General features: G+C 47.2%; 3 protein-coding genes across 3 annotated transcripts; 2 read left to right on the top strand and 1 right to left on the bottom strand.

The window, feature by feature from the left end:
- Nucleotides 1-289: 289 nt before the first annotated feature.
- On the top strand, nt 290-3352 carry LOC124676151 (plant intracellular Ras-group-related LRR protein 1-like). The gene is made up of 4 exons (XM_047212226.1): nt 290-438; nt 1333-1585; nt 2068-2237; nt 2366-3352. Exons 2-4 carry the CDS (start codon nt 1361-1363, stop codon nt 3090-3092), a joined length of 1122 nt encoding a protein of 373 aa, XP_047068182.1. The 5' UTR covers nt 290-438; nt 1333-1360; the 3' UTR covers nt 3093-3352.
- Nucleotides 3353-3722: 370 nt separating this feature from the next.
- On the bottom strand, nt 3723-5038 carry LOC124669399 (putative peptidyl-tRNA hydrolase PTRHD1). Its single transcript, XM_047206017.1, has 2 exons — nt 4670-5038; nt 3723-4128 (listed from the first exon to the last, which is right to left on the bottom strand). Exons 1-2 carry the CDS (start codon nt 5036-5038, stop codon nt 3946-3948), a joined length of 552 nt encoding a protein of 183 aa, XP_047061973.1. The 3' UTR covers nt 3723-3945.
- Nucleotides 5039-8607: 3569 nt separating this feature from the next.
- On the top strand, nt 8608-14563 carry LOC124674687 (GPN-loop GTPase QQT1-like). Its single transcript, XM_047210733.1, has 11 exons — nt 8608-8833; nt 9180-9293; nt 9593-9637; nt 9756-9835; nt 9916-9990; nt 12281-12384; nt 12471-12627; nt 12705-12792; nt 13309-13381; nt 13455-13585; nt 14152-14563. Exons 2-11 carry the CDS (start codon nt 9202-9204, stop codon nt 14219-14221), a joined length of 915 nt encoding a protein of 304 aa, XP_047066689.1. The 5' UTR covers nt 8608-8833; nt 9180-9201; the 3' UTR covers nt 14222-14563.
- The last annotated feature ends 6664 nt before the right edge of the window (nt 14564-21227 follow it).

Genomic DNA, 21227 nt, shown 5'->3' on the forward strand with positions numbered 1-21227 from the left:
CCACACGTACGGACGTGCCGTGGCGGCCGAGACCCAGATCAATGGCGCCACGTTGGCGCCTGCTACCATTCTCAACTTATATAATGGTATTTCCTACCGTATGAAACCCAGTTATATACAGATAATCAATCAGGCCAGTAGCTACGTACGCGCACTGGATCGTACACCGTGTGTCCGTGTGGAGAGATTGGAGGACCGGCTCGCAGGGTCAGCTCCTCCATCGGCTCTCTCCCTCTCTACCTGCCTATATATGAGGCCACCTCTCCTGGTTGCAAGGGGTCATCAGCTATTCAGCTCCTTCTTCAACCTCTCGACGGCGCTTCTCCTCGAGCTCTTCCCGTTCCAGCTAGCTCTCCCTCGCTCCCTCCTACTTTGCCTGCTACCTAGCTAGCTCCTTGGCCGGAGCTGCGCGCTAAGTTTGGGCAGCACCTTCTTCAGGTGAGATTTCATTTTGCTTTCAACTGTGTTTGCTTGCGATGTTCTTATTCAAGGTCGTTTTTTTGTGTGTTTCTGTTTGCATCTTTTCTCTCCCATCCCAGTACCTGCTTTGCATGAGAGAGAGAGAGAGGTGCTGTTCTTAAGTTCTTTGCATGCATGCTTTGCTTACTCTTCGATTTCTGCTCGCTGTTCGTCTTAGTTTCATTTTCCTCCGAGAAGACACTGATTCTTGTGGTTTCTTGCGTGCGAATTAGTCGCTCCTTGTTGATTAGCTCCGGCTAGTGCTGTTAAGCGACGCAGATTAGAGGAGAGCTTGTGGGCTTCAGCGTCTGTCTATATATATGGCTAAATATCAAGCAAACTACGAATTTGGATTTCTTTTTTTTTTTTTTTTGCGGGTGGATTTCTTGTTAAATGCTCTTGGCTCCGAGTTCCAACGTTCTTCTTCAATTTGGATATGTGGGAGGGAGTGGTATCCCTCAGCTAGCCTCCGTTTCCAGCTTTTCTTGTCCTTGACCAAATCATGCCAAGAAAGTTCATGTGGTTCTAGGCGCCTCAGCTAGCTGCCTAGACGCTACAGCGAGAAATATTACTCTACCACATAAGCGCTACGACTAATCGATCTCTCGACCCTCCTCCTCCTTACTTCACAATCCATAATGTTTTTTTTCCGTCGAATATTTCTGCTTGCAACATGCAATTAATGCCGTCGTCCTTGTGTGCCCTTGTTAAGGCGAGTCTCCCCGTCATGTCCCAATCTTAAATTAGTTGCATAGTACTGTTCAACGTACACCGGCGTTAATTATACAATATGGCTGCAGCTAGCAGCTGGTGGTGCGTCAGCCATCTCCACGATCTGATATGTTACCAACGGCCCAAACTAATTTCTTGCAGTTGGAGAAGAAGCCAGCAGCTGCGAGCAATGAGGGCGGACATGGGAGATCAGAGGAGGTCAAGGCATGGCCATTTCAAAGCTGTTGGTTTCGGAGCAGCAGCAGGAGGAGGAGCACAACATGTAGAGCATGATCAGGAGAAGCTCAAGGATAAGAAGCTGGACATGAGTGGTTTGTCCATGGACACCATCCCACACATCACCATGTCTCTCGGCCACATCACCACCTTGGACCTCTCCAACAACAATCTCGAGGTATGCTTTGTTACCTTCTCTTGTGTCACAACTCACAAGTCACAACTATGTTTTATTGGCCTCTTCCACAGTTCTTCGTCTAATCTGATAGTCGTATCAAAGTATCAGCAAGACCTTTTCTTGTCATTCTGCATCCATTGTTTTCTCATCCTTGTCTCTTCTTTCGTCTGTAGCAAGAGCGTATCTGGAAACGGCAGTGCCATTTCTTTTTTTGCTTGCAACATATATAGTGATAAGTTAACTTCAAGATAAGCATAGCCTATTATTAACACATGAAGGCTCTGTCATGTACTCCATGTCAAGCTTTTAGTACAACAGGACTATATATAGTATCACCAGTGGCAATCTTCTATGCTCTTTCACTCTGTCTCAAAACTATAAAACATCATGATGTCTACGTCCTAAAGCATTTTCCTAAGGATATGCCCCTTGACAGCCTCACGGGCTCACGTCCTCACATGATCAATTTTATTTAACTGCAGAGCATTCCAGAGTCAATGATCGCGCGGCTGCTGAACGTGGTGGTCCTGGACGTGCGCTCCAACCAGCTCAAGTCCCTGCCAAACTCCATCGGCTGCCTCTCCAAGCTCCGCGTCCTCAACGTCTCCGGCAACCTCCTCGAGTCCCTGCCATCCACCATCGAGGAATGCCGGTAAGCACGCCACGCCACAATTCTCACTCACTCACTCACTCACCAATAGACAGTAACATCCTAAGAGATGGGTAGGAAACTAGGAAATAATGCTTTGACTAACCTGTGCGACGTTGGCATGTGTGCAGTGCCCTGGAGGACCTGAACGCCAACTTCAACCAGCTGACGGGTCTGCCGGACACGCTAGGCTTTGAGCTCCACAACATCCGCAAGCTCTCCGTCAACTCCAACAAGCTCGCCAGCCTCCCCTTCTCCACCAACCACATGACGTCTCTTCGGGCCCTTGACGCGCGCCTCAACTGCCTCCGCTCACTCCCGGATGGCCTCGAGAACCTCGTCAACCTCGAGGTGCTCAACGTCAGCCAGAACTTCCACTTCCTGCGGGATCTGCCCTACGGCCTGGGCCTCCTCACCTCGCTCCGGGAGCTCGACATCAGCTACAACTCCATCTCCGTGCTCCCAGACTCCATGGGCTGCCTGGCCAAGCTCAACAAGTTCAGTGCGGTGGGAAACCCGCTCGTCTGCCCGCCCATGGATGTCATCGAGCAGAGCCTCGACGCCATGCGGACCTACCTCACTGCCAGGATGAACGGCACTGGCGTGAACGCTGAAAAGAAGAAGGGGTGGCTGCCCAGGCAGCTGGTGAAGTATAACACCTTCTCCGCCAGGATGAATATGACGCCTGGTCGAAAGGGTGTTATGACCCCTGGTCGCAAGAGTGTCCATGACAACTCGGAGGGATTCTTGATGTCAGATTATCGGACGCTCAACGGCGTCGGGTCGCCAGGGTTTCTCTCCATGCTGTCGCCTCGACGGCTCTTCTCGCCTCGGAGGAATTCACCCAAGCATCAATAAATGTGATAACATGTTTGCATGTTGTTTGCTCCTTCAAGTATTCAGATGAGATTCTCGTAGGTCCTGCTGTTTCTGCAGGTGTGTACATATGTCTGAAGAGGTATGTATATGCAGTAATGTATAGTAGTACAGTAGGGCATTGATGTACATACAGACTAAAGGGGTGCTTTTATCGCTATGAATGCTTTTGTAAGTGAAGTGTATTTTGAGTAAGAATTGTAACCCTCTAGATGTTGAATAAACATAAAGTTTGAGGGCTTTGGACTATATCCTGCTCACTTTGTCAATCGAAAACTATAATATTTAAGATGGCAGCACAATGCAATATCGCTGCCAACTTACATGATGAAAAATGGCACTTTTGCTATCTATTCCTACAAGGATTGTGATTAGTGCCATTTCAGCTACATAAGAAGTACTAGGTGGTACGTGGTTACTTCAAATTTATCTGAATTTATGTGTTCACCTTGTCACCTTTGAGGCTTTGAGCAATCCACAATCAACATAGTAGAGCAAGTTACCTTCATGCCGTCTCCTTAGAGAAAAAACCCTCCTTGCTGGCTAAAAATTGCCCGGAATCATCAAAGACTGAAGAGGTAAATTCTGATTGAAGATCATTCATTCTCTATTATTTGATACTCCAATATACTAGTACATCCATTTCTGAAACAGGAACTACCAGTTGATCCAAAACTCAAACAGGTATCAACAATACAAGGCCGCAAAATGTGCGTTTTCAATGCTACTAATGCCAATCCACGACACCAAAATCAGCAGCGCGAACAAAGCTGATGGTTTCCAAGTTTGATGATCCTCATATAGGGCAACAAACAGGATTGGGAGTATTCTTCAGTCATTTACAAAGCTTTAGCTTCCTGAAGAATGAAGCCACCTGGGACTTTGGGCAGGGTGCTGTGGCAATGCAAGTCGGGATGTTTTCAGGCTGCTCTATCCACAGCTTGTGCCGGACACCAGCTGCTTCCAGTTTCTCTGCCAGGTTCTTCAGCTGTGTCTCCCCTTTCACCTCCAGTGTTACCTATTTACAAAAAGTTCTCCGGGTCAAAACAATGATTAATGCAACTACGTATAATAATATTACCCCATCAGGGCGTAGCAAGAAAGTATTGAATTCAGGGTAAAACTACTCAAGTTTTAAAAAAAATCCTCGATCATGAAGGGCCTATTAAGCACTGGTACAAAATAGTTTCATTTTGTGTTTCTAAATTTGTTTCATGGACTAGGACCATCTAATGACATCACAAGCATCTTCTCTGGTGGAGAGGTTACTACTGCCAGTCAGAGATTTTCCAACTTCCAAGACGTCCTAGGACCATCTCGCTGCTTAAGGCTTTGTAGTTTCTGTCAGGAAGTAGCTCCAACCTGAATTGGCGTCATGAGCTGATCAGCCAGCTCACCTGGAGTATGTGGGAAAAAACGATATGCAAACGCATAGAGTGTCGTTCGAGGGAATGCGCGATGCAGCTTGACATTTTCTAGAGGCGCAAGAAAAAATCCTGAAGATGGCAGAAAAGCGTAAGGAAGCACAAAGTTGGAGTGAGGCAAAACGTCGAACATGCCTTGTGCATGCGGTCGAGGTTGTCGGGCGCGCAGTAGGCGGCGGTGTCCGGGTGGTCGCGGTGCGCCCAGACGGCGGCCACGGCGGCGTGGCACCCCTGCGCCACCACGCTGCCCATCGGCCAGGCGTCCGCCAGGTCGCGCCGCAGCACCACGTACTGAACCACCACGTCCTCGGCCTCCTTCCTCGCTTCGTCGCCGACGGCCGCGGACGTCGCTGGCTCCGGCGTGGAGGCGGCCGCAGCGCTCATGCTGGCTCGCGGCGGGATTCGGTGGATGGGGATCCTAGCGAGGCCTGGGAGGAGAGAGGCGGCGCTGGGGAGCGTGCTTGCAATCGGGGACGGCAAGCGAAAGGGGAGGAGAGACAGCATGGCGGTGAGTTTACCGGTTGGGCTTTGTTTTGCTACGAGTTCTATTGTTGTTTCTTCGGTTTCATTTTTTCTTTAATTTAGAAAATCACAAAATGTAGACACATGTGCACATAATAATACTACCTGCCCCTGTGTACATACGTCTAAATTTTAACAAATTTAAAACGTCTATTTACGGACGGAGTGAGTAGTATAAGTAAAGGTTGAAAGTTTATGACATATTTTTCCAAATAATATCCAACATTAATTTCTAGTAGAATTACCAGCTTTGCCAAACTTTTTATAGTGATTTGTGATATCTTTAACTTCGGTAATAATTTTTAGGCCTTAATTCATCGAGGGTGCGGAATTCGTCTTTGGTAATTACTCAATAGTGTTTCTTCGACGGCACACCATCATTTTATTTTTTAATTACAGTACTCTTCAACATCAACAGTAGTCTGATTGTAATTACCCGACATACTAGATATGTAAAGGTTGCGAGTTTTTGCCGTAACCGCAGCCCTTCAGTGCACTATTCATGAGCGGGTAAATAGTGCCCGTGCATGGATAGTATCTTGGGCTTCTTCTTTTTAGACAGATTTTTAAATCATTTTTGGCGTTAATTTATCATTAGAAAAATCCTCACCTTTGTCAAGAAAAAATAATGATTTGTAATTGGAGAGTAGATTTTGTAGACTCTTTGAGGGCTAGGAATTCGTCTTCAGTAATTACTCGATAGTTTTTATTCAATGACGCATTACCATGGTATATTTTATACTACTTTTTAACCTCAAGGGTAGTCCGACTATGATTACTGAACATTAATTTCTTGACGGTGCATAGTTCTTCGATTTTAATTTCCCAATAATATTTCTTCAATAGTGCGTGAATGGTAATTCTGGCATTTGTTCTTCCGCACTGTTTAAAAATAATTCGTTTATCATTCGTAGACTCTTTTATCCAGAATAAACAATACTAATGCATAATCTAAAAAATATTATTATTTTTGGGTGCACATACGTTGGTTTCTTCTACATTGAATTTGAAAAATAAATACTTAATATTCACCACCTTTTTTACCCTAATTTACGACATTAATTCATCGCTAAAAAACCTCATATTTGGTACAGGGGAGTATTTTCCGGCGTTAATTCTTCATGGACGTGGAATTCTTCTTCGGTGATCACTTAAATAGTGTTTCTTCTAAGGTGTGGTATTTTTTTACACTACTCTTCAACCTCTTCGGCGGTAAGTCTTCAACAATATTTCTTCAACGGGCTGGACCGGTAATTCTATGGCATTAGTTCTCCACACGTTGTACTTTAAAAATAATTATTTTATTGTCCATAGACTCTTTTATGCAAAAAAGAAATACTAATACATACACTAAAAAGTATATTTATCTTTTTGGAAAACATATGTTGCTTTCTTCTACATTGGCTAAGGAAAATAAATACTCCATTATTCACCGCCTCTTTTACCCAGAGAAAATATTACCGTACTTATCTACGGTAACACTAGAAAATATACTTACTCCACCTCTGATCGCCCCTTTTACGAGAGGAAAATACTACTGTCTTCTTTTAAGGTGACTTCCACCACCTCTATTAGTGAGATACATACTACCATCTTCTTTTGTAGCAACCCCGAAAATAGAAATAGTTCACCATCCACCGTCTTTCTTAGTTGTCGAAAATACTACTAGCTATGGCGACACGCCCATCATGCACCAATACATGGCGTGGGATAAGAGCTTCGCCGATGACACCGACCGCATGTTCTTTGCATGTGGTCGTCGGGCCGAGGCCCAAACATGGTCGTTCTTGCGGTGGCATGATCCTCCGCACCCATTGGAGCTTGCGCGAGCTGTGGCATGACAAGATCCACCATAACCAGTGATGGAGGGAGGTGAGTACACCAATAACCTGCAACCGTCGATCGCAAAAGTGCAGGCTCAAGCGAATAGTCGCGTGTTTGCAAAAAAAAAAACACACTCTTCTTGCCACGAAGCGAATAATCGCGTGTTTTAAAATGTCTAGACTTTTAAAAATATTCTGATTCAACAAGTATTTAGATTTAAAAAATGTCACAGAAAAATTAAATTTTATAATGTTCAGATTTAAAATATTTTTAAATTTTGAAAATGTTCAAATCTGAAAAAAATTGAATTACTAAATTTGTTCATATTTAAAATTTATTCACATATGAAATTTGTTCTGGTTTTAGAAACTGTTCAAAGTTTTCCAAAACATGAAAATTTTCATATTTTTCAGTATTTTTAGATCTTCATATATTCTAAAAAAAAACGCAATAAGAAACAGGAAAAAAACGAAAGAGAAAAAGAAAATGAAAAGTAGTCTGGGCCGGCCCAACACACCCGGCTGGGGGGGGGGGTGCGGCGCCGGCGTGTCCTCTCTTTTCTTCCTCCTCCCCCATACTCCTGTCCTGGCCGTCACTGCCGCCGACCCCTCAGTCCAGCCTCCACTCCCGCCGCCGCCTTCACTCCCGCCTCAATCCTTTCCCCTTCTTTCCCTCCCCGCGGGACATAGTGCTTCAGTCTCCACCACCACCGTCCCAGCCGTTGGCTGTGTCTCCTTGACTCCATCCAATTTGAGGTATGAGCTAGGTTTGTCCTTGCCCAGCCAGCCAGCGAGCGATTCACTTAGGCACCGTTTGGATGTACGCATTTGGGCATGGCATTGGGTATTGAGGCATTCGGGGCCCGAATGCCCCAATTTGGCCTGTTTGGCTGTGCTAGGTATTCGGGCTAGGCATTCGGGCTCAATATTGGCCAGCCCAAATAACACATCGCTTGGCCCCTCCTGAATGAAGAAGGTCTGTCTGAGGGGAAATCCTATACACCGACCAGGTCGGTGCCTACCAGGCACCGCACACCCTGGTCGGGTATTGGGCCTAGCCCGTTTTCACCTTTTTTTTTCGTTTTCTGTTTCTGTTTCTGTTTTTTTTTCTGTTTTCTTTTTTTGTTTCCTTTTATTTTTCTTTTCTGTTTATTTTTCTTTTTGTTTAAAATCGAAAAAGTTCAAACTTGAAAATAGTTCAAATTTGAAAAAGTTCAAATTTTGAAAAGTGTTCAAAACGAAAATTGTTCAAAGCTAAAAATTGTTCATATCCGAAAAATCTTCACATTTAAAATATGTTCATTTTCTAAAAATGTTCAAATTTTGGGAAAAATCAAATTTTTGAAAAAATGTTCATTCTAAAAAATGTTCAAATTTTGTCAAATTTAAAATTTGTTCTAATTTAAAAATTGTTCCAATCTGAAAAATGTTCAAATTTTGAAAAAGTCAGGTTTGAAAAAAGTTCAGAATTTAAAAATATTCAAAACTTAAAAACACAAAAAACAGAAAAGAAACTGTACAAAAAACGAAATTCGAAATAGGCAAAAAAAATTTGTTGGGCCGGCCCAATACCTACCAAAGGGTGTGCGGCAGCTGGTATCCACCGATCGGGTCGGTGTACAGCATCACCCCTGACTGAGCTCGACATCTCTTCACATTGGAGCGAGGACGAACTTCTTTCGTTCCCCCAAGACCAAGCGACGGCGGCGGCTCACCGAATACCCCGCCGGCGGAGGTCCAAAACCGCCCGCCTACCCGCCTCTGCTTCTTCCCCGCCGACCACCGCCGCCCTTCCCTCCACCTTCCCCAGTTGTTTTCCCCTCCGAGTCTCACCGCCCTCCTCTGTTTCTTCCCCGCAGGACGCTGGAGCTCCACTTCCGAGCAGGACGCCGGCAGCACGCGCGGTGGTGAGAGAGCAGGAAGAAGAAGACGTTTTAACCCCGATCTAACCGAGGTAATATTTTTTGGGCACCTCTTGATTGTTTGCGTTGTCCATTGATGCATGATCTGTGTGTGTTTAAATCGTTTGCAAACATGTATCCGACTCAATACATCACTTTGACCATCCAAACAGGATTTGACATTCAACCAGGGTTTCAATTCTAGGTACCAAATATCTAACCATCCAAACAGAAATATTGGTATTGATGTCAATGCAAATACCTCACGATATTGATATTACACCGAATGCAATGCCAAGCCTCCCAATACAAACATCCAAACGGAGCCTTAGCTAAATCAATCCCGCTAGGGAGCCGGCTTTCACAAATTTCACCATCTAGATTCTCCTCTGGTACCAGGAGGTAGTCGGGAGAAGACAAGATGGTGTTCGGACAGTTGGTGATCGGGCCACCAGGCTGCGGCAAGACCACCTACTGCAACGGCATGTCCCAGTTCCTCTCCCTCATCGGAAGGTACTCCATTACTGCCACCTTGCTCTCAACTAACCACTACTCCATCACTACAAGCTGCTTTCCTTACTTCCAGTCCTACTGTTTCTTGTGTTCCAATGCTTGGGGCATTGTGTTTTGTTCAGTTTAGTGTACTACTGTATGCTGCAAGCGTTTGTTCTGATGTTTGGGAGAATGAGGTGAGCTGTATAGTTTTACCTGCATGACAGTGCTCCCGGTGTGACCTGTTCTGGTGCTCTCAGACCTTTTCTTCTTGCAATTTTACTAATTAAAAAGGTTCTCTGCTTGATTGTTGGTTGCAGGAAAGTTTCAGTTATCAATCTCGACCCTGCGAACGATGCGTTGCCGTATCCTTTGCTCTTCCAGCCTTGAAATGATATATTGTTTTTCTCTTGTTCTGTTACAATATGCTGCCATGGTGCTCTGCAGTTACACTCAAGATGTGACCTTGACAGTGGTACCCAGATATGAATGTGCCATCAACATTGAGGACCTCATAAAACTTAGCGATGTCATGTCTGAGCATTCGCTTGGTCCTAACGGAGGTTTATCCATTGTTCAAGAATCAAGCTTGCTGGTTTTGTTTCTATGCTTACTTATGTTGTGCTGTTGATATCTTTGTCAGGCCTTGTGTATTGCATGGATTACTTGGAGAAGAATATTGACTGGCTTGAAGAAAAGTTGAAACCTCTTATTGAAGGTGAGTGTGGACTGCCTTTCTCTAATACAATCCTTCGGCTGTAAGACCGTTATTGAACATACTAGATGATTCCCCGCGCGTTGCTGCGAGGCGGTTAGTACAATTTTTTATTTAGATAATGCAGAAAATAGAGTTACGATTATTAGTAAAAATCATTTCTTGGATTAAAAAATATAAGATCTCAACATAAATTGTAGTTTCATAATTTTAATTTCCTGGATGCACATATAGAGTGAACCAATCCTCTGGAAGCTGCACGACAAAAAATAATCACCCTCAAAAATTGTTAATTCAAGGCACATTACACATATGAGAGCGCAGTTACACAATCAATATAAATATTTGTATTGCATGAACAGATGTTTTGAGTTGATTCCATCACAATTTAAAACGCATGGGCTATCATATAATTAAGTAACAGGAACGCCACTGGTTGAGGCCAGACAAAAATAGCACTAAAAGGCGTTAGACATTCATTATGGAAATCGTGGACCGCAAATGGACCATCTCAGTACAGCCTTCTGTGAGTCCACTTGATGCTGCCACTGTGTTGTATCTAGAATACGGCAACTCAGAAAATGGAGAAATCAATGTCCAGTCATATCTATAGTGAAACTCGCCTCACAGGTCTTCTAGACAATAAAATCTGAAGCTATTTGCTTAACAATTTAGTTGACATACTAATGCATAAGAATTGACAATTTGACTGGCATTGCCTATTCGAAAGACCAGAGCACGAACAGTTGTATGAGAAAGTTGGAACAGCAAGCAAGTTGAAATCCATAACTTGTTGTCATGCAAAGTTTCAAGTGTTATCCCCAGTTGAAAATATATCACTTTATCTGGCCTGCAATTTTTTTTTATACAGATAGGATATTAGTGAGCACTCGTAAGATCTTAGAAATTCTCAAGCCTAGAAAGGAATATATCAGAAACCAAGCTCAAACAAAAAGGTGTCGCTGGACCTGCAACTGCACCAAGTAAGGTATGTCAATGACAGATGAAATTACATCCATGTGCGAATGGAGAATGATCCACAAAGATACTGAAATTAAACAATGGCTAGGTTAGCAAAATCCAAAATTAAAGAAGGGGGCACACCTCAAAAATCCATCAGCACCTATTCCTGGATCAAGGGACCATGCGCACATAGGTAAGGATTGTTGTTGTCATTGCTTGTTACCGGCCTACCGCCGATCTGCTCGAGGCTGCAATCCTGCAACGCTCACCCTTGCTGGAATAGGATCGTTGGTGTGACGGGATGCACTGGCTGGCAAGCGGAAACACTCCCGAATTTATAAACAGGAAAACAATCTCCGCCAAACTCCTCGTATGCCTCGTGTATGCAATTATTTCTCGTGGAGATAGTGGGGAAGAGGAAGTTGACGCGGCGCCGTGGGAATCATGGCGAAGAGTAAGGGTCAATCGTCTGACATTGCACGGGTCAATGGAGAATAAATAAATACCATAACGGCTGAACGGGGGTAACTTAATGGTCTGCTACGTGTGGGCTGGAATATTGGGCTGCTACATGTGGGCTTTGCATAACGGCTGCTCAGTACTCTTGCAATAAAACGTAGCGCTCGTGGTGGTGATTTCTCAGAAAAAGGAAATGAAATTCCCCTAAAAAGAAAAGGAAATGAAATAAATGTGATGGAAATTGCTAATGTGGCAGGTAGCTGATGTGGATAGGCTGCATGTTGAGAGAATTCCTTGTAGTGGGGTGCTCCTATTTAGAAATAGAAGATTTTAGAGTAGCCATGTCTACTGGATACCAAAACAGGATATACCCAGTTCGATCCATAACTAAAGTACCGCATCTATTTTGACATTGAAGTGCTTGGAAGCAGTAGTGGAGCCAGGAGTACAAAGTTGTGATGTTAAATATATGAAGTTTTTGCCAAAATGTTGTGTAGTCAATTGACTACACAGCAGCCACGTGACTCCCCCCATTGCTTGAAAGTAGACTGAAGTGAAGAACCTTTCCAGAAAATTATGGAACCATCGTTGTGCATTTTTTGATAGATAAACTACTAAGTGGACATTACCTCCTGAGCTGCTTTTAAAATTGTCAACTCACCTTGCTGTTACCTTGGAGAGAACCTTCTTTCTTATTCCAACTTAGAAATGTGAATCATCTTGGGCCCAGATTGTAATATTCGACTTTTTATTGAGCTATCCTTTGAAACATTAAAATGATAGTTGAGGACTATCGAGCAGCTGCACATCAATACTGTGCAGCTTGTATTATTTTCCTTTATGACTAGCTGAAGGTTCGTGGTTACTGCAGATCACTATCTGCTATTTGATTTCCCGGGGCAAGTGGAACTTTTCTCCCTTCACACGAATGCAAGGAACATCATCAATAAACTCATCAAAAAGCTAAATTTGCGGGTACATTTGTTTTTCAATTTTATTCATAGTACTTATTGTGCTAATGAATTGCATTACTCACTCTTTCTTGGTATTATATTATGCAGCTTACTGTTGTGCACCTTGTTGATGCCCATTTATGTTGTGATCCTGGGAAGTATGTTAGTGCTTTGCTGCTTTCACTATCAACAATGTTACACTTGGAGCTATCGCACATCAATGTTTTGTCAAAGATTGACCTCATTGAGAACTATGGAAATTTAGGTATTGTGCTTGTCTGCGGCTAATTTTAATTGATTAAATGTTTCTACCGTAGTTGGTACTTATTTTCTTATTCTCAGCGTTCAACCTTGACTTCTACACTGATGTGCAAGACCTGTCCTATTTGCAACACCATCTTGATCAGGATCCTCGTTCTGCCAAGTACAGGTAATTTGACAGCAACCACCTAATTTCAATACCTCGGAAAGGCGTGCATGCAATCTGTGCTGTGCCTATCGAAAGCCACAACCAGTCCGGGCTTGATAATGTTCATTTAACAGTTACTGATTTAGTTGGTATGTCCAATTCACTTAAAGGAAATACAAACACAGTGCTTACTACAATTATGTTCCCATTTTGATTGAAAAATATTCTTAAGCTACAATTAATGTACTTGCACGAAATTGTATAGCTCTCCCTGTTCAGATAAGATAGTGATCTAATGTAGTAATGTCCTTAGACAGTTAGAGTTAGAAGTGCTAGATGACCTCATGCATCGTCAGTAAATTACAGATGCTGTATCAAATATCCAAATGTCATGAGGCCTTAAATGTGGTAACCTTTATATCATTCACGACAAAACCTGTATTGTTGGTGATCTTATTATACTTACATTGTGTTAACCATGACTTGCTATTTTTATACTTTGGGTTATTTATAACATTGTTTTTAATTTGCTGACAGGAAACTTACGAAAGAGCTATGTGATGTGATTGATGATTTTAGCTTAGTCAATTTTACAACTTTGGACATCCAGGTATGTAATGGAAAGACGTGATTATTCCAACTCAGTTCCATGTTGTCTTGATTCTTACAACTTTTGCCTCCAGGACAAGGAAAGTGTGGGTAATCTTGTGAAGTTGATTGACAAGAGCAATGGCTATATATTTTCAACTATAGATAGCAGTGCCGTTGAGTTTAGCAAAATTGCAGCTGCACCTCTTGACTGGGATTACTACAGATATCCTTTACTGTGTCTTCTACCAACTTATTGAACAATCTTTTGTCCATTACTTATATGATACCTTTAATGTTGGAGAAGTGCACTGTTTAAATCACCTGTCTGGCATGTATAGGCATTAATTGCAGCCCTTGTCGTTTTACATTCCATGAAGGTGTGGCTAGTTAACTTTTACATGTTATATGGCTAGTTCTACCTCCATTCCAATGAATAAGACTTGCAGATTTGTCTTTGACCAAGAATTAATCCTGTATATAAGAAATATTTGATATAGCATTGGTATCATTAGGAAGTATTTTTCAATACGAATCTAGCAATATCAATTATTTACTATATAAGCAAGATATTGTTGCTTAATTCATTTGGTCAAAGTTCGTCTTGGAATGTGTGCGTGCCTTATTCATAGGAACGGAGGGAGTATATTGCAATGCAGAGAATTTAATATTCTAGCTCAATATATAGGCGTGGTACTGCTAGAGTATACACTGTGTGACCTGCTATTTTTATTGGCCATGAAATGCTCATCCCAAGTACTTGCACGGTAATTTTCCTTAACATGTGGTTACAACAGCAGCAGTGCAGGAGAAGTACATGAAAGACGACGAGGTTGTGGAGAAAACAAGCAGGATGCAATGAGGTCGATGCTCACTGATGCCAGCTGCTAATTAAACATGTCACCGTGGCGTATACAGATGGCTCGTGTTTACTATGACAATGTGGATTGCTTACAACCAGTTGTAGGTGTTATTTGGAGGTTTTTGCTAGTCTCTGTATGTGTAGAGTTCTGCCATCATCTGTGAGGTGAAGATGGTATGCCGTGAAACTATATGTGAAATAGTACTTGTTTCTCCTGACTCCTGATCTCTACTCTCAGTCTCTAGTATGTAGGGCTAGTAAAAACTTCCAGTTCAGCAGTACCTGTACCTTCGTCATGTAGCTGCACAGACCAAATATAACTCGGTCGTGTGTTGAATGTTCCACAGCTCCAGCATAGCTTCCATGTTAGTAGGTTCATATGAACCTATTAGCGCCTTGGTGATTTGGCTCAGGGCATCTCCAGCGGCGCGACGCAAACGGACGCTGAGCGACCGTTTCTGTCCGCCGTGACCGGAAATGCATCTGGGGCCTGTTCCAGCGGGGCGACGCAAAGTGACCGGGCAGTCCGCGGAGACGCAAACCTGGCCCAAATATGCGCCAGGTTTGCGTCTCGGCGGTCGCTCCGAGTGTCCACTCGCTTCCCCACCGGGCCCGTCTGGCAGCGAGTCTGCATCGGAGGGCATTGATTCAGGCGGTCAGCACTTCCGCGTCTGCGCCGCAGCCTTCGCCATAGATTCAGGCGGTCAGCGCTTCCGTGTCTGCGCCGCAGCCTTCGCCATCAATAACGCGGCTGTCTGTTCTGCGCGCGCACTGGCGGGCGGCGGATGGGCTTCTGCGGCGCCTTCAATGGCATCGTATCCCGCGCGCCCGCCCATAAAAGTCCACCGGCCGCGTCGCTCCTTTGCCCACACCTCCACAACCACCACCACCGCCGCAGCGCCATGGGGAAGAAGAATGACTTCGAGGCCTCCGGCAGCGGCAGCAAGAAGATCCCGCTCCCCGTCTCGGTGGGGAGGCTCATGCACGGCAAATGGATGCCGTGCGATGACGCCTGGTCCGGCGTGCAGCTGCCTGGTGGCTAGCGGCTCAGCTGCCGCCGGGTGCCTATCCCTCCAGTACCTGCGCGCGAGCCTGATCGGACCATGGAGATCCGGCGCAGGAGGCGGTATCTGCCGGCGGACCTCCGCGACGATCCGGCGTACGCCATCGACTTGGGGCTTTGGCGTACGTACCTGTCCACGGAGACGGACATGAGACGAAGGGCAGGCTTCATGGGCGACAGGGATTAACCCTTCGGCCCTGCACCGCCGGCTCGTTGTGAGCAGGCGCCGACGCGTCGTCAGCCGGCGCGGACGCGACGTCAGCAGACGCAGCACAACGATGCCGACGACGACGACGAAGCCTACGCTGTGTACGACGACGACTACGTCGAGGCGCTCGCGTACCATAGCGAGGAGGTGAAGGACGACAGCGGCAGGCCTTGGCGGAGGGCCGGAACTTCGACTTCCCGGACAACATGACGGACGACGAGATGGCGAAGGTCGCCGTCCTCGTCTCTGAGCACGACGCGCCTGTGCAGCCACCGCTGCCCCGCTACGCCACCGCCATCATGCCGCCGGGCCTGTCGGCGGATGAAGCACTTCGACAGGCGCTCCTGGAGTCGGCGGCGCCTCCGCCACCGCCGCCACAGCCGCAGGCCTGGGCGCCTCAACCGCCGCCACGGCCGCAGGCACCGGGCGCCTCCACCGCCGCCACAGCCGCGGTACTGGGCGCCTCCACCGCCGCCACAGCCGCGGTACTGGGCCCCTCCACCGCCGCCACAGCCGCAGCCTCCTCAACCTCGAGCACCGGCAGCGCGCCCGGCGTATGCTCCCCCGGATGCCAACTGGCCTTGGGTCGTACCGGACCTCATCGTGCTCGACAGCGACGAGGAGCAGCACAGCGGCGAGGAGCAGTAGGCGTTTTAGGTTTATTTTTTAAGTATGTAAACTATGTTTCATGTTAAAAAAAAGGATTCGTCCTAAAAAATGCTTCGTGCCGCTGGAGCCACCCCCGACGCAAACGGATGCGCGGTCGATTTCAACCAAAAGGGTCGACGCAAACGGACGCGCGCGGACGCTAAAATGCGTCGCGCCGCTGGAGATGCCCTCACGTGTGTATGAACCTATTATGAAAAATGCATACATAAACAACAAAATTTTGAAATGTTAAACAATCTGAAATAAAATTTCGCTGTACATATGGACATACTATGTTTGCACATAAGTATTTGGTGAAAAGATAACATTTTATTATGTTTGTGTAAAAGAGATAAAATAAAATGTCACATGATAGGCATGATAATTGATAAAGCATCAAAATTTGTCTTTTTACACCGTACACTAAAAATATTTATTTTTCGAAATTTTATGTATGAATATAGAATGTCTAGATGTAAATGCAAAATTTTATGTCAGATTTTTTTAACAATTTACCATAGGTTCATAAGCACCCATGAACTGAATTGCATTTTCGGACTTCACTACAATTTATGTTCGTTCTCGATATAGAGTGGACCGTAAACCATCATGCAATCGACTGTGCCATCGCCGTTCGTCGATTTGGGCTGAGTGAGGCCAGTAGCAGTAGCAAACCGTATATGCACGGTATGACCCGGCCTGGTAGGCCCATTTTGTGTTTTTTTCCTTTTCTTTTTTATTTCTTAAAGATTTTAAAATATTTTATTTTGAAAATTTTGCATTTTAATTTTATTTTAAATTTTAAAAATATTTTAATTTAAAATGTTTAAATTAAAATATGTTCAGATTTAATTTTTAAAAAATGTTCAATTTTAAAAAATGTTCAAAACTGAAAATTGTTTATTTTTTGATAAAATATTAAGATTTTAAAATATTCATTTTTTAAAAATGTTCAAATTTGAAAATCATACAAATTTGAAAGTTGTTCAAACTTAAAAATCGTTCAAATTTGAACATTATTCAAATTTAAATTCTATTTTTGAAATATTTGTATTTAAAAAATGTTCATGTTTGTAAAAATTAGATTTTTTCTTGAAAAATCCGATTATGGAAAGTAAAAAGAGAAACAACAGAAAAAGGAAAAAAAAAGAAAAGAAAAAATGAGAATTACCACCTAGTAGGCTGCAGCCCAGCTAGCCACCGCAACTACACAAGAGTGTGCGGTGCGAACCCCGCGCCGACGAGTATCGGCCAACATGAGCGCCTAGTAGCAGCAGCGTCATTCGTCAGCACCCGAATGGGCAATGGCTTAGAGCATCTCCAGTCGCGTTCCCCAAAGCGTACTCCAAACCGCGCCAGATCGAACGTTTGGGGGACGTGTTTTGTTCGTGCCGTCTTTGGGGGACGTCGCTCCCCAGCCGCGTCCCCCAAACGTCGTCCCCAATCAGAAATTCAAATAGATGCATTCAAAAGAGATTGTTCCCGCCGATTCGTCGCGATCAGAGTAGCGGCGATCGATCAAAGTACTGGGCGCGCTATCATATTACAGACCGGTGGTGCATGCAAATTAGAAGAAGGGGAAGGGGTTGGGCGACGGCATCGTATCCTGAGTCGACGCAGGCCCGTCGAGCATGATGACCTCGTCGCGATCTGCCTGTTGCTGTGCATGGTGCGTCCGCTCCGTCGCCGACGCAGAGGCCGACGCAGTGTAGCGATAGAAGACGCGTCAGGCTGCTCTTGCTGCGCTGCCGCTGCCGCCGATGCCGCTGCCCGGGCCGCCGCGTCCGCCGCCGCCATTTTGGCTTCGATGTCGTCGAGGATCTGGCCTTTAAAGAAGTTGTGCGCCGCTCTTGTCCGGGGAGACATTCCCTCTGTCGACGTTCTCAGCTGGGACATGTCGTCCCTGCGTTTCTTGAGCTCCAGCTTCTCCTCTTGCCTCTTGAGCAGCTCCGCCCACCTTTCGTCGTTCTTTTGGGCGCGGGAGAGAAAGGTCGAGGAGACGTCGGCGAGGCATTTCGTGATCGACGCCTGCGTCTTCTCAGACGACGCAGCGTCTGCCAAGGCGGCCTTGGCAGCCTTGTTGCCGATAGGACGCCCTGTCGAAGTTGCCGGCGGCGCGTCCGGATCAATGGCGTCCTTCCCCTTGGACGGCGACGGGCGCGTCAACCGCCATTTCTCATTCCCTTTGAGCTTGCTATAGCAATGCATCGGCACGAACGGCTTATGCCCATCCGAGTTCCTCGCGTAAACCTCCATGGCCCTATCAAACTAACCAAAGGAAGCAGAGTCATTTCATCGAACACAATGTAGGCGCTACGGATTATGGAAGAAAGAGTCGTACCAGTTGGGCGACGTCGGCGCCGCTATTGCCTCTGGTCTCTAAGTCCTGATGGTACCCATGGAAGGAGTTCACCGACGCCTGGATGATGGCCCATCGCGTCGACATTGCCTTCTGGCTCCTCTTCATTGGCACTTTCTTGTACTCACTGTTGATGAGCTTGCGCTCATCGAACTCGGCCTTGATCCTCGCCCAATACTTCCCGCCTTTTTGGTTGGCGCCGATGATGGAGTCATGGCTCACCGTCGCCCACGACTCGCACAGACAAAGATCTTCCAGAGGCGTCCACTTCGGGCCCCGTGTGCCCGACGCCTTCTTCTTCTTCTTCTTCGTCCTCACGCCGTCCGCGTCTACCTCCACGAGATCATCGTCACCGGCACCCTCGTCGTCCTCTTCCTCGCCGCCCTCTTCGCCCTCATTTTCGTCCTCCTCGTCGTCCTCCACCCCGTCCTCTTCCTCGTCGTCCTCCTCCTCAACCCCGCCGTCCTCCTCAGCACCGGCGCCGTCGTATTCGAGCGGACCCCTGCGGCCGGTGAAAGGGCCGCCGTCCGGACCGGGTCCTGGCTCGCGCTGCTCGTACGCCGGGGAGTAGAGGTTGTTGGGGTTGAAGCCGCCGTGCGGCAGCACATCCTGGTAGTGCGGCGACAAGTTAGGCGTCACGCACCCGGGAGAGCCGGAGGGGCCGTCGTTGTAGAAGGCGGATGACAACGGAGAGAAGACTCCCGGAATGTACACCGGCACGTTCGTACTATATGGGCTCGCGTTGGTGGCGGCGATACACCCGGCCAGTATGTGCTGGTGCTGGCGCGCCGCCAGAGCCTTCTTCTCCAGCTCCACCGACCTCCGTCCTTTCCGCTCCGCCGTCGATAGCTTCCGGCGCTGGCAATCTTGTTGCCATTGATCGTCGGTCCATCCTTCAGGCTTCTTCTTCAAAGCCGGCGCCTTCCGCGGCCTCGCGAACGGCGCTGTCGCCCCTTTCGTCCCATTGCCCGGCGGCTTCTTGGCCGCTTTCTTCGCCATCTTTTTGGGGGCTGTCGGCGGTGCCATGTGGAGAGGGTAGCGCCGGCGGGTGGATGGCGGGTGGACGGCGGGATAGGAGAAATGAATCGGCGGCGGGATATGTTTTGGGAGGTCTGAAATGCGCGGCGGTATAGGCGCGATTTGGCGGGAGCGGCGGGATTTGGCGGGAGTGTGAGACGAATTTTCCCTATGCCGCTGACGGGTCGGCCCCGCCACTCCCCGTCTCGCTTTTCGTTGTGTCCGGCGTCCCCGGTGCGTCCCCTGTGGGACGGGGACGGGCTCGGGGCGCCGGACACCGTATCGGGGCGCGCCGGACAAAAATGGGCTTTGGGGGACGCGGCTGGAACGCATTTTCTGTCCGGCGTTGTTGTGGGTATACTTTATGGGTATATCAACGGCATGGCCTAGATCCGGCAAGCCCGGGTGGCCCATAGTTGGTGGTGAGGCATGTGGCCCATCGGGCGGCCCGGTTCGTTGTAGATCATGAAGGATGAAGTCCAGCCCGGGGAGCAGGAAGCCGGATCTCAACCGACCTACGAAGGAGGCCGGATCCGTGACGACCCATGAAGTATCCGGATCCGAGCACGTACTTGAAGGAAGGCGGATCCTTGACGTACACGGCAAGACATTGTACCGTAGTTAGGCAACTTGTATTCCGGCTAGGACTCTCCATGTAAACCCTAGATCCGTGCGCCTTTATAAGCCGGATCTCGGGAGCCCTAGAGGCACAACCACAACTCATTGTAACAACGCGAAAGCGCCCGGATAATTCCGGACAAGCAGCGGTAGGCCCTGTCATCGTGCGGGTGTTCCGAAGCTGGGTAAATCGCGTACCACCGTCCCGAGAGCACTCCGCCCTATGGCCCCTACTTCTTCTCCCCCTCGTGAGGATCCCTCCTCCGAGTACCGTCGATTAGGCAACGGCGGTTGGCGCCCACCGTGGGGCTGTGGCGTACGGAGGCCGGAACCGGGAGGGTTCCGCCATGGGAAGCTATGACGACACCATCGGCTGTGGGGCGCGTCCTCTACGCCGGAAATCTGCCGATCGTCCCTCCGGATGAGTGTTGGATTCCGGCTAGGACAAACCCCGTCAAGCTCTCCATCGTCCCAATTGGCGGCATACACATCTTCATCGGGGAAACCGTTGATTCCGACGGAAACCCACTAGTAAGTAACGTAGACGCGACCGCCGCAGAGCTGGACGCTGTCGCGAAGGTCCGATCTGAGATGCAGGAGCTTCCCAAGGAAGATTCCGCCTCGGATCTGGAATTTTCAAAGCCCACCCAATCCGCCCCTGAGCGAGGAAACAACGGTGGAAGACCAATGCGGATCCGCCGGGTCTCCCGGGTGTTAGAAAAGCAGAGGTGCCACTTCGTACACTTCTTGGCCCATACCGCCGGAACCGCCCCTCAAGAAGATGGAGCTGGTCCTGAGCGAGCGGAGGCACCGGAAAACGACGCGGATCCGGATCGAGGCTGAGCCTGTCGGAGAAAGCGAAACTCCGGTTGAAGAGTCGATTTTGGGCAATCTGAGCCCAATTTCCGGAGATACCCCCTCCATGGATACTGACGAGTTCAACCGCAAGCTAGGGGAGTACGGTTTCGGTGATCAGCCTGAAGTCGACTCCGCCCAGCCTAAGCAGATTCTCGCAACCGTAGCAGCGCTGGGACAACCTGGATCTGAAGAGGCAACCAATCAATCTGACCCTCAGCCATCCCGCCAAGGATCT

Source organism: Lolium rigidum, chromosome 7 (assembly GCF_022539505.1).
Source record: "Lolium rigidum isolate FL_2022 chromosome 7, APGP_CSIRO_Lrig_0.1, whole genome shotgun sequence".
Classification (NCBI taxonomy): domain Eukaryota; kingdom Viridiplantae; phylum Streptophyta; class Magnoliopsida; order Poales; family Poaceae; genus Lolium; species Lolium rigidum.

Coding starts and splice junctions, on each gene's coding strand:
- LOC124676151 (XM_047212226.1), top strand. CDS start 1,361: ATGAGGGCGGACATGGGAGATCAGAGGAGGTCAAGGCATGGCCATTTC. Junction 1,586..2,067: donor TCTCCAACAACAATCTCGAG/GTATGCTTTGTT, acceptor ATTTAACTGCAG/AGCATTCCAGAGTCAATGAT. Junction 2,238..2,365: donor TCCACCATCGAGGAATGCCG/GTAAGCACGCCA, acceptor GCATGTGTGCAG/TGCCCTGGAGGACCTGAACG.
- LOC124669399 (XM_047206017.1), bottom strand. CDS start 5,038: ATGCTGTCTCTCCTCCCCTTTCGCTTGCCGTCCCCGATTGCAAGCACG. Junction 4,129..4,669: donor ACCTCGACCGCATGCACAAG/GCATGTTCGACG, acceptor TTTTGTAAATAG/GTAACACTGGAGGTGAAAGG.
- LOC124674687 (XM_047210733.1), top strand. CDS start 9,202: ATGGTGTTCGGACAGTTGGTGATCGGGCCACCAGGCTGCGGCAAGACC. Junction 9,294..9,592: donor TTCCTCTCCCTCATCGGAAG/GTACTCCATTAC, acceptor TGTTGGTTGCAG/GAAAGTTTCAGTTATCAATC. Junction 12,628..12,704: donor TGAGAACTATGGAAATTTAG/GTATTGTGCTTG, acceptor TCTTATTCTCAG/CGTTCAACCTTGACTTCTAC.